Raw genomic sequence first — 20,831 nt, 5'->3', positions numbered from 1 at the left:
TGATCTTATTTACAAAAATGCATTCATTCTTGTTTCTCTGAACACAGTCAAAACAAATGTGAGCAAGTAGTTTCTTTGTTCAGAAATCTGGAGTCTGCCATGCCTGTGAGCTCAGTGCCCAAGCAGCCCTGTTCCTCTGTTTCCTTTGAGGGTCACTCTCACACTTCTGTTATTGTGCTCTCACAGTTTGCAGCCTATATCTTAACCCCTGCATTTGCACCTAGGAAACTATTAATTTATGCAGGGTGGCTCTTGGGTTATCTATTCTCATTGTCTATAACTGTACAAAGGAAAAATATTGTGCCTTACATAGGGCCCAAATGGGTGCTTGACACAGGTGTTTGTTCTGTGGAGATCTATGAGTGTCCCTGAGCGGCCATAAACTGTTTACAGCATTACAGTACTGCTGTTGACATTACGGAAGCCCTTTGGAAAACAGGGTCCCAGTTGTGCTTGGAAAGTATCTGACAAGCCACACGCTCCTTCTCTAAGAATAAAGGGAGAGGGAGTGTTTCCATCTGAAGCAAAAGGACAGACCAGCCTTCAGAAGAGGAAAGGGACTGAATGACCCAAGAAATGCTACATAGAGGTGTCTCTTATTCCATAGTAGTATGCATTTCTTAAAATCACTGGTCTTGAAAAACTCTGCGTGTGAAGTGACCTCATCGAGGCTTCAGAGGTATTAGACGGGTGCTAGCTAACTGGTGGAGTTCACACTTTTTTGTTGCTAGGATCATATGGCTGCAACCCATTTCCTGCTTGGTAGGGTTAACCATGAAGCCACACCTTGGTTCACGCTGTGCAATCTATCTTTGAAACAGAAAAAGATTAGGAGACAAGTCCCAGTTTCAATTCTGTTGAGTTATATATAACACTGCAGCTGGAGGTAAGACTGCAGCCTAGGTAGAGGTACCCCAGTGGCCTTAATTTTGCTAGGGCAAGTGTGAACTGCAATAATCCCACTTTTAGGATTATGCTTTACACCTGGCTATAGTGGCTGGATGTTCCAGTTTCTCAATAGCCAGTATAATTAATACAGCTAAAGAACTGGTTAGTTACACTTGCATTTATCAGACAAGCACATATTTTAGCTGTAACACTAATGAACAGGAGCCATTTCAAATGTTACCTGTAATGCCTAACCATCAGTACTAGCTCCTCATATCCTGAGTCTCTGTGAAGGTTAGGAAAAGCCTCGGTACATCCCCCTGGGTTCTTATAGGTCCCTCCACTGCTTGCTGTGGTTCCTGCTGAATTCTGCAGCCACTCTTATGAAAAAAAAAAAGCATGTTGCTTCCTGTTGCAAAGAGCTTTCGAAGATGCAAACCGCATTGCTTCCCCTGTTCCTTTGCCTTGCAGAGGTGTCCCAGCCAAACAGCTGCACAAGGTGTGAACCTCGCTGCACGCTACCCTGTTTGCATCAGTCAGGTGTTAACTCTGCAGCCTACGTGCACAAGCTCCAAGGCACTTCTCACAAGTTACTGTGGGAACCAAAGCCCTAAGAAAGAGGAGGGGGTAGGAGCAATTGGGGGATGACAATCTTCACTGGTAACTGTACCAGGTACCCCGGCTGATGCACAGATTAACGCTCAATCCCTATCTAACCCGCAAAGGGAGAAAAGGATTTGTGCTTTTTGTTGTTGTTGTTGATTCATGTTATAATGAAAGGAAGTTTGAATAACAGGGTTTTATTCTTGACTTTTTTTACCTTAGTTGATCCAGAATTATTACCCCCTGTATTACTTGTAATTTCGATGGACTCTCCCTGGAGGGCTTAAGCCCAGTGATTCTCAGCCAGTGTGCTGTAGCACTCTGGGGTACCTCGAGATCCTTTCAAGGATGCTACAGGGTGCCATACAATGTTAGCACTGTTAGGTGAGCAAACATGATTCACAAGAAACAAAGATTTCAAGCAGAAATCCATTGTACTGAAACCATTCAGACTTGTTTGGTCTTTCTGAATTCTTTGTGACAGAAGAATTGCTCTATTATCTTTCTGTAGTAAAAAAAATGAGTGAAAGCTAAAGACCTGGCATTTTCTGAGGCATACCTCAAGTCTAAATAGGTTGAGAACTACTGTCTGAAACCCTGTCAAGAGTAGGATTTAGAGGTTGTTACCTAACCAGTGTTAATTGCCTAGTGCAGACAAAGCAATGGACCTGTGGCCTTGTCTTTATTGCAAGATGGAGTACAGACTTAAATTCAAAACTGGCACCTTTCTTCAGCTGATAACATGACTACATGGTTAGCTCTACCTGAGTGCAACAGATCCTCCAAAGCCTTCCTATACTTCCCTTCCATATGCCTAGAAAGACCAGAGTAGTTCTCCCACAATTCACTGGGAAAGATTTCATAGATTATTTTACTGAAGCATGAAAAACCTGGGATGAGGCTCCAGAGGTATCAGCATTATGTGTGAATGAATACAGTGCCAGAACAGAATCAGAAACTCAGGTATAATTTTACAACATAGTTTCTCTCTCAAGCTAGGCTAATTTAAGAGAAGTAACGTTAGGATACATAACTTGGGTCCACTCTACAGTGAAGATACCCTTTAACACCTACTAAACTGACCAAGTTCCTAGGCTTTCCCTCCACCAGTATAACTACCCTGTCAAAGCCTCATGGAATTAACATGTTTTCAGTAGGCTAATTAGCTGATAATTAATTTGTTCCAAATCATAGTCTAAATTATGCTCTTAGCATGGAACCAGGGTTTTCTTAGCTTTAAACTAGGACCCCCAATCTTTAACAAAGAGAACTTTAGTTTCAGGCATGAATTAAACAACTGCTCAAAAATAATTCTTAACAAAGGAGCGTTAACAAAAATATTGTCAATTAACCAGGGTTATCTTACATGCTGTCTATGATGTCATAATTGTACTAATCCCCGTGCACATAGATATTTCAGGAAACACAGGATAGACTGAATCAGAATTTATAAATGTCAGCAAAAAATAAATGACATAAAAAACAGCAATTTGAAAAATCACAGCAAATGTTTCAGCCCCAGTGTCTTCATATACTTGGCAGAAGAGAATAAAAGGGACAGACATCTAATTTACTTCACTCATTTAACTCTTACAAGTGACTTTCTGAGAGATCCATCAATTGCTGTCTAACATACAGTATGTTACCTTTCTCTGATCTGAGTTGTTAGCCAAAAAGTTTTGGCTAGGAAGAGAACTTGAGGACAGAGATCGTGTTCTCTGATGCAATCCTCTTTGCTTACAAAAACTGTACAAAGGCCTCTTTGCCTGAACATAGCAGGAAACAGTTCGTTTGCTCACAGCTCTGGGGCCCTTTCTAGCCAGCACTCCACCCAAAAGCTTTCCCTCAGAGCCGGGCTGCCAATGTTTCTGTGGCTGGCTGCTTGCGGGGTTTCCTTTCTGCCTACTCCTTCTGCTGCTCTTGCTATTTTTGCCTCTCTTCTAACCATAACAAAATGATACCCAATATCCATATGTACCTTGCCTGTGTTTTTATTTTGGTCAGTTTATTATGTGTTGGGAAGAAGCTGTTGTTTCAGCTAGATGGTTCATAAAGGAACTTAACTGTTGTTTATAGTTATCCAAATGAAGTGTGGCTTTACTCCATCAGTTTTAAGAGGCTTAACTTGACCCATAATATCATGTTCTGTATGTAATAAACAGCTACCTTTAAAAAGCATTTATTAAAGCTACCAAGCAACAATTACACAAAGGATCATGCACTGGCACACTGATGTCTAATTTTGTAACAGCCATAAGACAGGGCGGGATTTTATCACTTAGAAATAAATGTCAGCCTGAATTGTTTTAGGCATTTCTTCTTTACATATTGCTAATCATCCCACTGTCTGCTCGTGTTTTCCCCTTCCTCCCTCCCCTGTGCTGTGCATTAAGCTCTACTTTAATGTATAATTAATTCCTTTGATTTGAGGATTTGCAAGTGCTTTACAAGCATTAACTAATTAGTCCTCTCAACAAATACCCTCTTAAAGTAATTTTGTAATCTGTCATTTTTGATGAGGAAATTGAAGCAGCGAGAGGGTAAGTGACTTATTGTATGGGATTGGAAGTCAGTAATTGAAACCAGAAGTCCTGACTCCTACTGTAACCATTAGACACTTTTTCTTTAAAGGATGCTGACACCTAATGCATTTTCTATAGAGTAAATTGTCCTTACTCAACAATAAGAGGTAAATTTGGCTCTCAGAAAGTGAGTAACTGTGTATCAGTATAAATGACTACGGTATGTGTTCACTTCCTTAGTGGGTTCACTGCAACTAGTCTTTTGTTCAATGCAAACTGGCTTTCTGCCACCTAGTGGCCACACATTGCAATAAACCTGATACAGACAGCCAGCTAGGGGGAGTAAAAAGTGGGGTAAAATACTCTGTAGCAATCATGTGTCATATCTGCACCCAAAGATCCTGTAATGCATGGTGAAGACCTGATCCAAGTCTTCCCAGGTGATGTCAGTGAGCTTTGGCTCTGATCCTATGTCAGTATCATAAAAGCTTTATAACAATCTAACAGTATAAAGACATGTTTCATAAACATAAGCATCGCTCTACAGTCATTCACCAGCATGAGAAAACACTGCCAGCCTTATGCTACTGCTGGTGGCAGGAGACAGGATTAGAAGCCATCTGACCACCCCTTTGCCAGCAAAATTCCTACTGCTACAATGGAGCACGCTACCAGGATATTCCTGCTACTTGTAAGGCTGCAATGCTCCCTCCTGCCCTTATCCCCAGCAGCTCTGGACTCCGCAGGGTCTGATCCTCAGGAAAGAAGTGAATGTGGGAAAGTTCAGAAGTTTTAGCGTGGAATCGATAAGGAAACCACACATTTGGAGATAACCTTTCCCTCAGGCTACACCATGTGAAGGTTGCTCCGAATGCAGGAAACACACTCTATGCTGACAGCCTTAGATTTGACTGACATTAGTTAAAAATAAACTCAAACTCTAGGATCTGTAAACAAACTCCATGGAGTGTACAAGGAAGGGCACTAACCATACCCCCTCCCCAGGTCATTCCCAACTCCCTCAGGTGACAGGTTCATGTTTCATAGGAGCAGGTTGAACTGTAGGGCCCCGACTAACATCACCCCAGGTGTTAGCGTCAGGATTTCCCAACTTCCTTGTACCATGCAGTTAATTTTCCATCTGAAGAGGGGTGTCAAAGTTAAGTGCAACTTTAGTTTCCCCCAAACAGCTATCCCATACTTTCCACAATGGCCAAATGTGTTGATCCCAAGCTCTGGTGCACCCACAGGGTGATGCCAAGAGTTCACTTTGGTTTCCATTTGGTGTTTAAATCCTTAGCCATCAATAGATACCAAATGGCAAAGACGCATTCAGGGCCATGAATTCTCTCTCTTTCGGTCACATATTTTCCTCCAGTGGCATTAAACATACATTCAAATAAATTTAGAGATTGCAAATCAGGCACTAAGATCAGATCCAAAGAAAAAGACAAACAGCTCCTTGGATGTACATTAGGAAGTGTCTCACTATATGCCAGTACAGAAATATAAAATTCTTTAAGACGATGACTCTTAACAAAAAGGGAAGGTGGGAGCAGCTGCTGTAGAAGGTTTTCAACAACAGTGCCCTTCTTTTAGTTCTTAAAAGATCTCTTCCAGAAAGAAGCTGGGACCATTCCCATCAATTGCGATTTTATACCAGGCCTTCTCTGACTCCTATGTGAAGATGCTAAGCCTGGAGCAGATGGGAGAATCTTTATCCAGTGTCTTTAAAATTATTCTATAGAAAATAACCCAGGACTACTGGCTTTGTACTATATAACTTCCTTTGTTTATGAAAACCCATATATATACATGGATGGCACAGGGCTCTAGCACACTCTTATATATATACTTGGCTTCAGTTCCAGAAGGTCCTGATACCAATGCATCAGGTTTTGGAACCACAGCTGGGGGCACCAAGATACATACAAACACTCATTCTCTCAGCTGAAGGCAGCGCTTTGAAAGTTCATGCCATCCCATGTGAGCTCTTGCTGGTTTCACACTGAAAAAGCTATCAAGGAGGAGGAAGATATGCAACTGACATCAAGGGATCATCTCTGTGTTGGCAACTCCCTCTCTGAAAAGATCATCTTCACCTTCTCCACAATGGTCCACACTTCTGCCATGGCACCTCGACCTGGAGAGCAAAATTACACATACAGTGAAACCCTGGTACCAAGGACACTGCACAACTGTAACACCTAATGAAATCCAGCACCACAGCAATAGAGTGGGCCAATGCATTTTCCAAGAAGTTTTTTGTAGTGAGTTGCATCAAAAGCACTGGCAGAGCACTGCAAGGTCAAGTTCCATTGTCAAGTCCAACAGGCCAGTCACTACCTTAAACCGTGGGCATCAGGAATGGCTCAAGATTCCTAAAATGGCCTCATTATCACAAAGCAACTGTGTTCCTTCCCACATCCTGAGTAATTTCTATGGAATAACATGAAAAATACTGCCTCACTGGTCCTACAGAGTATGTATGCCCTTACCCAAAGGAAGGATGTTGTGAGAATAATACATTAAAATGGGAGGCATTCAGGAACTACAGCAATAAGTACCTTTGATAGCTAGATGAAGGAAAAGATGAGAAAAGGAAGGCATAGTGATCCAAACAGCTTTTTGCCTTCTCCCAAAATGCCTTTGGTTTTAGCTTCTCTGGGTTGTTCCCATTTAGAGTAATCACAGATATGCAAGACACCTGATGTAATACACTGTAAGAATTCCAGTGGAAATGCTATTGTCCAGTATGTTTTAACCAAGCTGGAAGTGATTTAAATGTATTTAGCCAACCATAAACACTTATTGGAACTCGATTCCAAAAAATGCTTTTGTTTTGTAGAGGTGAATTGTATTCCTGAAAGATCAGGAGCAGTGGAAGCAGTCCCTAGTGAGGAAGCATAAAGACAGTTTCTGAACATCTTATTTTCCTCATAAACTGTGCTTGTTATTGACAGTTGTAAAAATATTACTATACCTATGCTTGCTTAAACAAATTATATTTATAAACATTGCATTACAGGAGCTGATTTCCTATTATGAATAGAACTGGATTAAATTTTTCAGCTGCAATTATTTTAGCAAAAATAACCAATTTTCAGGTACTAAAACTTTCTGCGAATTCATGCTGGTTTTGCCTACCTGTTCCTATCAGAAAAAAAATTAAAAAGTTGATGCATTTCAGTGTGAAACAACTCATTTAGAAAGTATACTGCTATTACATCAAAAATGCTTGAAAATAAAATGAAACATTTTTGTTTCAGGTCAAAAGAAATCCTTCATTTGCTTGCAATGAATTTTTATTCAACTCCTCAATATGCCAAAATTTTAAATATTTTTCATTGAGGGTTGAGCTAAAATAGATTTTCTGTTCTTGGAAGAACAAAACAAAATTGTTATTCACACAAGTCTAATTAAGGATAACTCAAAAGTATTTAAAATACACACAAAACAAGCTTTCTTCCTCCATTGATACAACTGGCTCCACTGCTATAGTATATGAGCATCTCAGTCTTCAGTGCAGTTAGCCTAATGCACAGACACTGTGCAATAGGAATTTGATTCACATTTTACAGATTGGGAATTTGAGTCCTAGTTAGACTAGCCCCAGGGCACAAGGGAAGGCTGTGGGAACTCAAGCTAAGGAAGTACGGGCAGGATGAATGGACTTCAAGGTGGATAGAAAACTGGCTGGAGCATTGGGTTAAGAGGGTAGTAATCGATGGCTCAGTGTCTAGTTGGCAGCTGGTATCAAGTGGAGTGCCCCAGGGATTGGTCCTCAGCCCAGTTTTGTTCAATGTCTTCATCACAACCTGGAAGATGGCATAGAGTGTACGCTCAGCAAGTTTACAGATGACATCAAGCTGGGGGGAGTAGTAGATATGTTGGAGGGTAGAGCTAGAATTCAGAATGACCTTGACAAATTGGAGGATTGGGCCAAAAGGAATCTCATGAGGTTCAACAAGGATAAATGGAGAGTCCTTAGGATGGAACAATCCCATGCAATTAGCTGGGGACTGCCTAGCTGGGCAGCAGCTCTGCAGAAAAGGACCTGGGGGTTACAGTGGACAATAAACTGACCATGAGCCAGCAGTGTGCCCTTGTTGCAAAGGCTAACAGCATACTCGGCTGCACTGGTAGGGGTGTTGCCAGCGGGTCTAGGGAAGTGATTAGTCCCCTCTGTTCAGCACTGGTGAAGCCACATCTGGAGTTCTGTGTCTAGTTTTGAGCCCCCCACTACAGAAAGGATGTGGACAAAATGGAGAGTCCAGAGGAGGGCAACAAAAATGGTTAGGGGCCTGGAGTACATTGCTTCTAAGGACAGGCTGAGGGAACTGGTGTTATTTAGTCTAGAGAAGAAGACTGAGAGGGGATTTAATAGCAGCCTTCAACTACCTGAACGGGGGTTCAAAAGAGAATGGAGCTAGACTGTTCTCAGTGGTGCAGATAACAGATCAAGGAGCAACAGACTCAAGTTGCAGGAAGGGAAGTTTAGGTTAGATATTAGGAATAATTTTCTCCTAGGAGGATGTAAAGCACTGCAACAGGTTATCAGAGAGGCTGCAGAATCTCCATCTTTGGAGGTTTTTAAGACCTGGCTAGCTTTGCCTGGGATGATCTAGTTGGGGATGCTCCTGTTTTAAGCAAGAGACTGGACTAGATGACCTCCTGAGGTCCCTTCCAAGCCTAATTTTCTATGATTCTTTGAACTCAGCAGAACATGGAACAGAATCCTGGCTGAACCATAGAACCATTCTTCTTGTCCATCCTCCTATCCTACACTATGAGCGTGGTTATGTGCTGGAACAGGCAACCTAGAGAGGTTGTGGGATGTCCATTGCCAGGAATTTTTAACTGGTTAGAAGGTTAGAACAATGTTTGTGTTGGATGGTTTAGACAGGAGCAATTCTGCTTTGAGTAAGAGGTTGGATTAGATGACCTCTTGAAGTCCCTTTTGGCCTTTCTTTTCTATGAATCTATGGGCAATGGTTAGTAACATTTACTTTTCGTATATTAGGCGGATTTGAGTTTAGGAGGCTACGCCAACTTCTTGACCAGTAATCCTGACTCCTGGTTCTGGTTCAGACTCTTTATCACTGAGAAATATCTACATGGATTTTAAAAATTGGTAAAATATTGTTAAGTATTTCTTCCTGGTTTCTATCAGAACTTCTTTCCAATACGTTTTACTAAACTTTGGCAATGGCACTTCTTTACATAATGCAGCACTCTTAAGTTCATAGGGCAAGAAGGTTTTCTCACCCTGAGAGTATCAACTACACCATGAACTTCATGGGAGAAAAAGCAGCTAAGGACTGACCTTCATCCCCACATACCAGCTTCTTTACCACACAAGGGATCTCTGTGTAGCCAAAGCCCTTCAGTCGCTCTATCTGCTCAGCTGTGATAGGATGTTCCCACATCGCTGTGTTCATCGCAGGGCAGAACAGCAAAGGTTTGGTCATGTCCCATGCACGGATGACACAGGTCTGCAAAAAGAAGCCAGGACTTTAAATGCTGGTGTCTTTGCTGCCTTCCCTAGTTTTCTCTCTTCACCGTATTGCTGGATTAACCCCTTTCCAAGGCTCACCTTCATTTGGGCTGTGGTGCTCAAATCTAGCCTAGTCACACTGGCAATGTGTTGGCAGCCTCCATGGATTTGCATTAGATGAAGTGAGACTGCAACAGCTTCAACTCTAATAGGAAAAGACTGGCTGGAGAGCTGCAGAGAGAACGGGTCCCAGATGAATCCATCTGAAGCCAAGGGAGCAGCTCGATCACTATGCACATGAAACATCTGCCTGTGTGGGCTACCTCTTCACAGTAAATGTAAAGGTGGCCACAGACCATGTTACAGAACTCCGCGGACTGCATTTCAGCTACACCCACCATAGAGTGTAATATCAAGAAAAGGCAAGTGAGTCATTTTGCCGAAGTCAGGGCTGTTCAGTTCCTTAGAGGCCAGGGGACCATGTGCCCTGTGGGTCATACCAGCAGGAATCGTGTGTTGTGGGCTCCAAGAGACACTACCAGTGCAGGCCACAGGGCCCCACAGCACACCTCTGATTCACTGACCGCACAAGTGCTCCCTGCTGCACTCGACATGTGAGTGCTTCCCTACTTCTACCTGCTGCACTCTCTGTGCCAGTGTAAAGAGCCAGGGGACTGAGATGGATCAAGGGCAATGGACTCCTCCACTGCACCACACCCTGCTAGGACCCCATGCATGAGTTTCCCTGGCACCATGGGCTGTGCTGTGCTGCTCCACCCTGCCCTCTGGGGCAAGGCAGAAAGAAGCCAGACGGAGACAAAGATTAGAGCTTCTGACCATTACTACTGCAGCCAGAGCAATGGGGTAAGTGACAGTTGGGCGGCATGCGGCCCATGGGCTACCAGTTAGGTAGCCCTTGCCTAAGGGGAGCATTACCTGGATGTGTAACTCTTGTCAATGAATGAAGTATCGCATCTTTTACTAATATAACTAGCGCAGAGTATGATAAATATATCTGGCCTGTTAGAAAACACGTCAAGTATCAGGTAGCTGCTCTGTACTACAAGGAAACCTACAGCAATACACAATTTGGAAATTACTGAACATTAATCCAGTCTGAAAGAGATAGCTGATGGTCATTTCCAAACATGCTTGTCAAAATAGGGCTCAGCCAGTTCTATGTCTGGCTTTCAGAGCTGACAGAATGTAATGAGACTCAAGCTGGTCAAGTTTGCTATAGCATCCTTCCAGGTATTTACACTTGAAATAGGATCTCTGTTGGAGTTGCATCTTGCTCAGTCAACTTCCTGCCTGTTGTTTTGTGCTGTGCACCATGCATTTTTGCCAGAACAATTAAGGTTTTATCTGCTTAACTTGGATTCCCAGCTATCAATATTTTGTCTTATTCCTCTATAATGTCCCACAAAAAGACTAACAGTTGTGGAAATGTAACCGCTCTTTGCCTCTAATGCACAGGGAGATCTTCATGGGCTTTACACTGTTACTAGTGTTTATGTTTCTATAGTAACATAACCAGACTCCACAAACACTGAACAAGAAACCAACCTGGGCCAGCTCCTACTCCACCAATTAAGTGCCTGAGTGCACTTCGATGCCTAAGTGCAATTCTATCCCACACTACTCAAGTCCTTAATAGTAAATACTGAAGATGGACGAACTCCCTTTCCCTCTCTCTGCTGTTCTGTGACTTGCTCTTATGGCTAAGATGAAGGCATGTTACAAAAGTAGGAAAACAGATGGATTTTCAGGGACTTGAGCAGGGTGAAATAGGATTGTACTTGAGTGCTTAGGTCTACTTAAGTGCCTAGGAAGGAGTCTGGCTCTCCTGTCCTTCCTAAGGCTTCCTGTTGCTCTGAAATAGCTGGAAATATTTTACCTCCTCACTTAGGTGAAAACCACCCCTGCAGCTTTATTTTAATCATTTATGGTGGCTTTGTTTTTTCTTAACAGTGGAGCTCAGCCAGTGAGAGCTTGGAAATGCTTCTCACGTTTCTTTAGACGTATACCTGATTTCACCCACTCTCCACTCATTACAGGGATTTGACGGAATGGTTTGCATTACTGGCTACACATGCAGATCTCTATGCTCTTCAAAGAGTCCTAAAAAACGTGCGACTCTTCCTATTTAATGACAACCTGTCCCTGGTCCCCAGGCACTTGGGTACACAGGAGTTCCTGATCAGCCTGTCTTTACCACATGAAGAAGATGACTCCCTTTTTCCACCCTCTCTGACCAGTCTCTTTTCCACACCTTCAGCTTAATCTACTCTAAGTAGCAGAAAAACAACATTGCACAAAACCCTCTGTGGCTGAAACTGGGAGGTAAATACATGTGCAAGTGTGCTGATTTGGATGTCTGTGTTATGCATTTAGGTAAAGAAGGGAGGGCTGGCAGGAAGTAAACAAACTTATCTGATCTCATGGGTGTCTTTCCAGGCTGTGTCTAAAATGACAAGAGGAAGGGCAAACTGACAAAAGAATGTATGTGCATGCAGGGAAGGGGGAGTGTAAAGGGCATGGAGAGGATGTAGATGTAAGGGAGGCTGGGGGGTTGGAAATCAGCCAACAGAACAAAGAGGAGGGGTACAAGATTGTAAGATGGGCCAGAGGGATGTGCATTGGAGAGTAAAAGTGTCTGGAAAGAGACTGACATGAAGCCATGGGAAGAGAGAGAAGCATATAGAGAGGGCAAAAGTAATCAGTTTATTATTACTTCTTATTAGGGCTGTGCAAAATGGTACCGTTCCATTTTGACTTGCATTTCAATGTCTTGACGGAACAGCATTTTGTTTTGAATTTTGTTTCGATTCGAAACTGTTGTTCCATTTTGTTTCTTCGAAACAATTTCGTTGTTTCACCCATAGGCTACAACGGGGAAGCTCGAAACAGCCTATAACTTTGTCATTTCTAGCCTGATTTGAATGAACCTTGCAGGAATGGTAGCACCTTCCGAGGGCATGAGCTTGCCAAGTTTCAAGGTGATAGGTGCAGGGGTTTCAGGGAAACTGCACCACAAAGTCTTGAAAGCAAAAAACTCATGTCACGTGTATGTGTTAAGCCAGAGTGGGTTCAAAACTGCAGGCACGCTAGCCACTGCTGAGGCCACAAATCCTGCCATGTTTCAAGGAGATAGGTGCAGGGTTTTGGGGAAAAACTGCACCTCAAGTTGCGGACAAGCAAAACTTGTGACATGGGTGACACTGTGTGCATGTTAAGGTGCAGCAGAGTGAAAACTGCAGGCTTGCTAGCCCCTGCTGAGGACACAAAGCCTGCCAGCTGTGAAGGAGGTAGGTGCAGGTGGAGTCTGGGTTCTGGGGCCCTGCACCTCTAGATGCTGACAGTCAAAACTCATGACATGGGTGTGTGACGCTGTGTGTGTGTGTTAAGGTGCGCCCTCACTCAACTGACACCAAGGGAGAAAGCAGGGCAGTCCAAATAATGCTGCTTTTTATGCAGTTTTTCCAGCCCTCCCCCAGAGTACTGGGATTGGAAGAGACCTCAGGAAAGGATGACAGTCACTGGCCAGCTACACAGTCAATAATGAGAGCACTCCTTCCCCACCCCGCTTCCTTCCCCTTCCTTTAGTTTCAGTTTCCCTGCAGGCAAGCCCAGCCTGAGCTTCAAAACTTGAAACGTTTTAAAAATTTCATAATGTTTTGACTTGCCTCGTTTCATTTTGAGGCTGTTTCGAAACTCTGTTTCGTTTCGATTTTGCTGTTTCAAGCTTGAAACGAGTCAAAACAGCGTCGAAACAGAACTGTCGGCAAAATTTTGCACAGCCCTACTTATTATGGAAATTGTGATCGCAACTAGGAGTTCCACTGCCAGGGGTCTTAACAGGCAGCACAGCCTGGGCTAATTGTCTAGTTGGCCACACATGCCTGGGGCTTTGAAGCCCTAACCCAGCTAATGACCCCAGCTGGTCACTGTCTGCGCCTCCTGACTGGCTGCTTGTACAACAGCTTTCCCATTTAACTGTGGCAGCAGGCTCCAGGCCCCCCCCAAATTTTTTGCTGAAGGTCTGCCCTTGCAAGCCTTTGTGATCTAATACTCCTAGTTTCCTGACTCAGCTTGCTCTATTCCTGGACTCTGGCTTCTGGATTTTCCCTTGGATTTGCTAATTCAGTCTCTGACTCCTGAACTTCAACTTGGCTTGTGATTTGGACCCTGCCCCTGAATCTCCCCTAGATCTGGTAACTTTGTATCTATTTCTCAAGTCCAAACTGACCTGTGTTTCTGACTGACCATCCTACGGTGGCCTAACCACTAGGTCAGATTACCTACAACTTGGTCCATCACATCCACTGTGCTAGGTGCCATACAAATGCAGAGCCAGTCCCTTCCCCATGACGGTAAGGAAAGCACATCGGGGAGAAACTGGGAAGCAGGGGCAGAACAGATGTCTGTAGCCTGGACTCAGTACGATGAGAGGCCCAGTCACAGGCGCACTTACCAGTAAGTTGTCACAGATGCCATTTGCTATCTTCGCCAGTGTATTTGCATCCAGAGGAGCCACCAGCATCAGGTCAGCCCAGCGCCTCAGGTCAATGTGGAGGACTGGGTCTGAGCGGTCTTTCCACAGCTGCGAGTAACAGAGATGGATGGATCACTGAGCCCTCTAACTACACACAATACAACAATGGGCACCATATGGCTCCTCATGCTTAATAGAGCTGGGTGAAATTTTTCAGGTACAACTATTTTAGCAATAATAACCAATCTGCAGGCACTAAACCAAGAAGAAAACTGGTGCCAGTAGAAAGAGGCACACACATATGGAGCAAAGCCTAATAATGCTGGAGAAAAGAGAGCACAGTGCTACTACCCTGAATGTCACACACCTACTACTGTTCTCTTTCAACAGATGCTATTATATTAAAGGCAGCACTGAGGAATCCCAATCAAGGAGCAAGGCTTCACCATGCTAGGTGAAAGGAAGTCCTCTTTCCCCAGCTGGGACAAAGGGAGCTTACTTTGTCAGACAAGGCCCCTGGAATTGAGAGATAGGATGCCTGTCTTTTCTCAAGGGAACTGCTTTACTGGAAAGCTAAACATACATTTAACTATTATTCACATCAGTCAATGGAAATACAAAAAACATCCTCATGCCTGGGAGGATGGGTGTAGGCTGGTCCAAAGGATCTCTGAGTTCTTATTAGTTGTTTAATTTTCCCAATAACTTGGGTCAATTATTCCCCAATGCTCCCCATGTTTACAACCATAGATGTACAATAATTAATAATACGCATTTATCTACACTTTGATTGGATATACTCGAATCTCTTTGTTTCACTGAAACTTTTGGAACTGGACTGAACCAGTTCTCTTCTTGATGTAGAAGATGCCAATTAGTTGGGATTTATGTTTCTGTGACAGTTATACTTCTGGAAGGAAGGATTCCTTAATCGCCTTCCTTCACCAGGATGGAATGTTAAGTGCCACCAGTTTGCTTTGGTTATTTATGGTTTTCACTGATAAGGCTGCCCTAAGAAACCTAACATAAATAAATCTATTAACACTAAGCTGTATCTAATACATTTGGTTGCATCAATTATTCCTACATTTATGGATAAGCTATGATACAATGTGCTTGGACTATCTAATTTAAAGCCTTGTGCTCTGTTTAATCTGATTCAGTTCAGCAGGACATGTTAACTGCTTGCTTTCTTTTGCTGACCAAGCTTACTGACTGAAAAGGTTCATGTTGTGGTCACTCAGAAACAGGCTTTTGGGGCTTTCTGCTTTAGCCACACTTCTGCAGCTTAACCCAGAATTTATATTACTTACACATTTAAAGCAACAACATATAGCTCCTATCTTTATATAATGGATGATGCACACAAAATGGAGGCACTTATGTCAAGGCCTCAAATGTGTTCCTTGCACTAGGTGCTGTACAGACAAGTAACAAATAATCTTGCCTCTATTGCTCTCAGATCTGTATGTCAGACCACTATAGTTCCCATAGCACAGAAAAGGGCATTTGTTGCAGAGCACTCCTAAAGCTCACACATTCAGAACAAAATTCTCTCAGAATAAGAAATATCCACCCAAATGAAATAGCAGAAGCTCCATTATAATAATTTCCAATGTGCCTCAACGACGTAGGAGACTAAATTCCCTTTCTGAATATGAACTAAAGTCATCTTCATTACAGGGCTGCTGTTACCACAGCTGTGCCCCATGGAGATGCAGCATAGTAACAGAAGGGTTTTTTCTGCCTGCTTAGCTATGCCACTTCCTAGCTTGTAGAAGCCTTCTTCTGTCAGCAGAGCTACATCCACTCAGATGACTTTGCTGCCACAGCTTTGTTGGCTGGAAGGCATGATATCTCTCCATACCTGTAAACCTTTGTAGAGTAGATCAAATTATTGACTTCAAAGCCTATTCATATGCAACAAGCCATAGAGTCAGGGGCATTTTAGAAGTGGGATTTTGGCAGGTTAGAAAACATTAGCCTTATGATTGCAACATGGGGAACAAGCCTGCCCAGTTTTCTGTAGGATCACCAGATGGAGTCAAGTCAGCCTCTCTCAGCTCTGACTTCTCTAGGTGATCATTCTAGTTTGCATAGAAGTTTCATGCTGCCAGGGGAATTCTCCGATTTTGGAGCTAGAGCACATGAGCTGGTAAATGTCAGGAGTAGAAGTGAACAAGATCAGGTGCCTTAAACCCTAAAGGACACACACAACCACAGGCCAATAAGAAGTGTGCCTCAGGGCCACAGACTGCTCACACTATGAGTCACCCAAAGCCACAACAGAGGCAGCATCCAGAATAGATTGTTTTCCCCACCACCTTTCCAGGGCAGGGCCCTTTCACTTGTAAAAGAAAAAAAAAAAGATGAAAACTCAAGTTTTCTTCTAAAATAGTACTTTTTTGTTTAACTGGAGCCAGGCCTAACACAAGCAGGCTCTATTCGCAGGCATCCTGACCTGCAACATCCATTTTCCCAGTTTGGCCAATGTCCTGCTCTGACCATTCCAAGGTTGGGTCCCCTGCCCTCAGCCCTGTCAATATGCCTCAGAGTCTTGAACTATGGCACTTCAAGGAGGCCGTGCCTGGCCTCTGCCCATGCACCTCACTGAAAGGCCTGGAAAGCTTTTGGGTCACTTTCACTGGAATGCAATGCATACTGGTGGGTGCTTATGTGAGAAAGGGTGGGTCTCCCTGCACTCACTCGGGGCAGGAGACCTGCAAAGCTGTGAAAACGCAGACACAGAAGATGGAACGTGTGTTTATATCATGATCCCCATTGTACTTACAGTATTTCAAAGTAGACATCAAACAGCAGTTATTCCACATGCAGCAATGGTTCTGTAAGATCCATGTTTGTGTGGTATGCTTACTCTTTCAGGAAGTGGTACTGCTTATCACACTTTAACTCCTAAGACAGGAGCAGCAGAGCCACAATTGGTTTGGGGGCGGGCTAGTTGGAACTAGCACTCAACAAGGCTAAACAGCCCATCTGGAGCTCTGTATGGGCATGGCAATGCTGCTCATGGTTTAGGAGGTAGCTTGTGAAAAGCAGTACAAAGCTCTTGAGTACCCCACTGCCTGGCAGGGAAAGATTGCCATGTATGCCCTTGCAGCCTTGAACCACAGAAGGCAGGCAAGAAAGCAAGGGAGCATTAGCAGGTGTGAGCACAGCCAGACTATCCCCTACTTTGACGCAGAAGTACTTCAGGAGAGCTAACTCATGTTGGAAAATTCAGCAGAGATAAGCCAAAGAGATATGAGTTAACTGTCTCTTTCAAAGGACTGTGCTTCTGGAAAACACCCCTCTCCCCTGCTGCTGCACTGCACCAGCACTGCTATGGTAAAAGCCCTGATCCTGGAATGGGACTTCAGTTCACAACTCACTATTTGACTTGACTCTTCTCTACTGACTTCCATCTGAAGATCTCAGATTACTATGCAAATGACAATAAACAATGGGCTCTCTTCCCTTTCCACGAGATGCTAACAAATAGCAAAGAATAACTCATTCATACAGGACAAACTCCTGTTCCACACCGCCAGAAAAAACAAATTGTTTGCAGGACTGACAATTTCAATCTGCTTGGAGTAACTGGGCTTCGTGATAGGATCTGTGCTTAAGAAAAAAAGACTCTTCAAGTGCTAGAAGTCTCCAGTTAGGAATCATAATTAGCAGTAAAATGACAAGAGGAAAACAAATGGGAGGGACCCATCTCACATAGCAAAGCCATAAAGAAGTGAATAAGGTAAGACTTTGCAACAAGACTGGGCACAGACAGACCTTTTCCTAAGGCCCATGCATTGCAGCTGGGGAGGAAGAACCTATATTACACCTATGCAATGAACAGTCAGCTGGGGAAATCCACTGATGTTGGAGTTTACAGAGTCAAATACTGGGGCTGGATTTTGAGGAGAAATGGATAATTCTGCAATTATTCATAATGTCTGCAAGCAAGGATTAACAATAATGGTAATTAAGCAGAAGCTGTTTAAATTGGGTGAGGCACACCAAGCACATGCCTGCACCCATTGCTCTGCAGTGGCTTTTAGCCATTTCTGGCTTCTATTCAGAAAGGTAGAAACAGCCATTGAGTCCTGACTGGTCAGAGAATTCTCACTTGATGGCCTGTTCCAAGACTACAGAGACAGCATATGATTCTCTGGCTCAGTTTATACTGTAGTTCAGTGGTCAACAACCAGTGGATCTTGATCCACCGGTAGATCTAGGAGCCTCCTGGAGTTGATCTGAGGCTGGGGTGGGGTGCCAAGTGCCCACATGCATGCACACGTGCACCCTAGCCCAGCAGGTCAGTCCATGGGGGAGGGAAGGCATCGGGGTTAGATCAAGGCCAACACAGTGAGGGGCAGTGCCACAGAGGCAGGAGCAGCGGTACATTGAGTGGGGCCCTGGCTGGGTAGGACTTACCTGCTGGGGTGGCATGCCCCCAAATAATTTTTTCTCCCTCTGACTCCATCTGTCCCCCCCTTCCCTCCCCACAGATTTGCCTGCTGGGCAAGGGCAGGGAGAGGAGGAAGGGAGGTGGCAGTGGCGCACACTACATCTTGGGTTGCTTTTAAATGCCAAAGGTGATCTCCTACTTAAAGAGGATGGAGACCACTGTCGTAGTTGGAACCACAGACTTTGGGAGTCCCATTACAAGTGGAAGCATGTAGTATCCTCGATCAATGCCACAGAACTGTGCCCTGGCAGAATGGAACCTGGAGCACACACATTCTCAGACTACTGGGATGCTCTTGCTTTTTTTTAGTTCATGGAGGTGAATTGCCTGGGGACAATTAGGAATGGCTGTTTGATGATCCATAAAAGTGAAAATGCAGAGATCTTTGGTGTATTTATTTGGTTTACTGTTTGTTTAAAGTGTGAGGTTTGTTCTAACAGGGTAATGGCTTGCAGGTTTCTGTTTGTGGTACTGGCCACAACTTCTGTAATCTACAACATACTGGGTGTGTGTCTATGTCAAATTGAGAAAACCACATTGCGTCTTCCATCCCATTTTTGATTGTAACTTTCACTGTCACTTTCATTTTGGACTGCAACTTTCATTGTGAAGTAGAGCATCTATTTGTAGGAAACCAAAACAGGAATCAAAGGGCTAGACATTTTTAAATCTGTAGGTCCAGGTGCCCTCCCCACCCAAGGGTGTTGAGGGAGCTCGCAGGGGTCATCACGGAGCCCTTGGCCCAGCTGTATGAGCATTCGTGGTCATCTGGCCAGGTGCCACGGGACTGGAAATGGGCTAATGTGGTCCCAATTTTCAAGAAAGAGAGGAGGGAGGACCCAGGTAACTGTAGGCCTGTAAGCCTCATCTTGGTGCTCGGGAAGATCTTGGAGAGAATCAACAAGGAGCACATCTGTGGGGGGCCAGCACGGGAGATGATGCTCAGGGGCAATCAGCACGGGAGATGATGCTCAGGGGCAATCAGCATGGGTTCATCAAAGGCAGGTCCTGCCTGACCAACCTGGTTGCCTTTTATGACCAGGTGACTAAATCCTTGGATGACAGTGTCACTGTGGACGTAGTCTTTCTAGACTTTAAGAAGGCCTTTGACACTGTGTTTCACCCCATCCTCATCAATAAATTAAGCAACTGTGACATTGATGGGTAAAAAATTGGCAGACGGGGTGCACCTGGAGAGTAGTGGTGGACGGGTTGTACTCAACCTGGCGAGATGTGAGCAATGGGGTACCCCACGGCTCAGTCCTCGGGTCCGCACTATTTAACATCTTCATCAGCGACTTGGACAAGGGGGTGGAAAGCACGCTGTCCAAGTTTGCTGATGACACCAAGATGTGGGGCGAGGTGGACACACTTGAAGGGAGAGAGAGGGTGTAAATAGATTTAGACAGACTACAAAAGTGGCAGATGAGGATAGGATGGGGTTCAACGTAGACAAATGCAGGGTGCTACACCTTGGGAGAAGGAATCCACAGCATACATACAGGCTGGGGAGTTCCCCTCTTGAAAGCAGAGGCAGAACAGGATCTTGGAGTCATTATTGACTCCAAGATGAACATAAGCTGCCAATGCCAGACCGCAGCCAGTAAGGCCAGCTATACCTTGTCATGCATCCAAAGATGCATCTCAAGCTGGTCCAGAGAGGTGATACTCTCCCTCTATGCGACTTTGGTCAGGCTGCAGTTGGAGTACTGTGTCCAGTACTGGGTGCCGCACTTCAAAAGGGATGTGGCCAGCCTGGAGAGGGTTCAGAGGAGAGCCACCCACTTAGTGAGAGGGCAGCGGGACAAGCCCTATGAGGAGAGATTGAGGGACCTGAACCTGTTTAGCCTCAGCAAGAGGAGGCTGAGGGGGGACCTGGTGGCTGCCTACAAACTCATCAGGGGAGATCAACAGCAAGTAGGTAGAGCCCTTTTCTCCCCAGCACCACCTGGGGTGACGGGGAAACAATGGCAATAAGCTGATGGAGAACAGGTTTAGGTTAGAGATCAGAAGGCAATTTTTTACAGTTAGGGTAGCCAAAATCTGGAACCAACTTCCCAGGGAAGTGGTCCTTGCCCCTACCTGGGGAAATTCAAGAGGAGGTTGGATGATCACCTGTCTGGGGTCTTGTGAACCCAGAATTCATTCCTGCCTGTGGCAGGGGGTCAGGCTAGATGATCTGTTCAGGTCCCTCCTGACCCTAGCTACTATGAAACTATGAAAGGATCAGAGTATTCAAAAGGAATTGCTGTGTGGAGCTGTATCCATTGCAATAGGCTGGTAGAGAGAAGGCAAGAAAAAAGGCTGCCCATCTATGAATGCCTATCAAATGCAAATTAACAGAAGGGCTGAGATCAGACT

The 20,831-nt window shown here is 44.3% G+C and overlaps 1 protein-coding gene across 3 annotated transcripts in view; it reads right to left on the bottom strand.

Annotated features, from left to right (window-relative positions):
* Positions 1–1,562: 1,562 nt before the first annotated feature.
* PPCDC (phosphopantothenoylcysteine decarboxylase) overlaps positions 1,563–20,831 on the bottom strand; it is a 46,035-nt gene continuing 26,766 nt past the window's right edge. The window contains exons 4-7 of one of the 3 annotated variants that reach the window (XM_090028613.1): positions 13,985–14,113; positions 9,610–9,741; positions 9,340–9,508; positions 1,563–6,156 (exon numbers count right to left, since the gene is read on the bottom strand). In XM_090028613.1, coding sequence (XP_089884739.1) covers positions 6,071–6,156; positions 9,340–9,508; positions 9,610–9,741; positions 13,985–14,113 — 516 coding nt within the window. In that variant the 3' untranslated portion in view covers positions 1,563–6,070. The remainder of the gene's footprint in view (positions 6,157–9,339; positions 9,509–9,609; positions 9,742–13,984; positions 14,114–20,831) is intronic. The other 2 variants (XM_090028612.1, XM_090028614.1) reach the window with 2 other exon arrangements.

This window comes from Crocodylus siamensis, chromosome 15 (assembly GCF_052110815.1).
Source record: "Crocodylus siamensis isolate JL-2025a chromosome 15, ASM5211081v1, whole genome shotgun sequence".
Classification (NCBI taxonomy): domain Eukaryota; kingdom Metazoa; phylum Chordata; order Crocodylia; family Crocodylidae; genus Crocodylus; species Crocodylus siamensis.
This window is presented reverse-complemented; position numbering and strand designations above follow the sequence as displayed.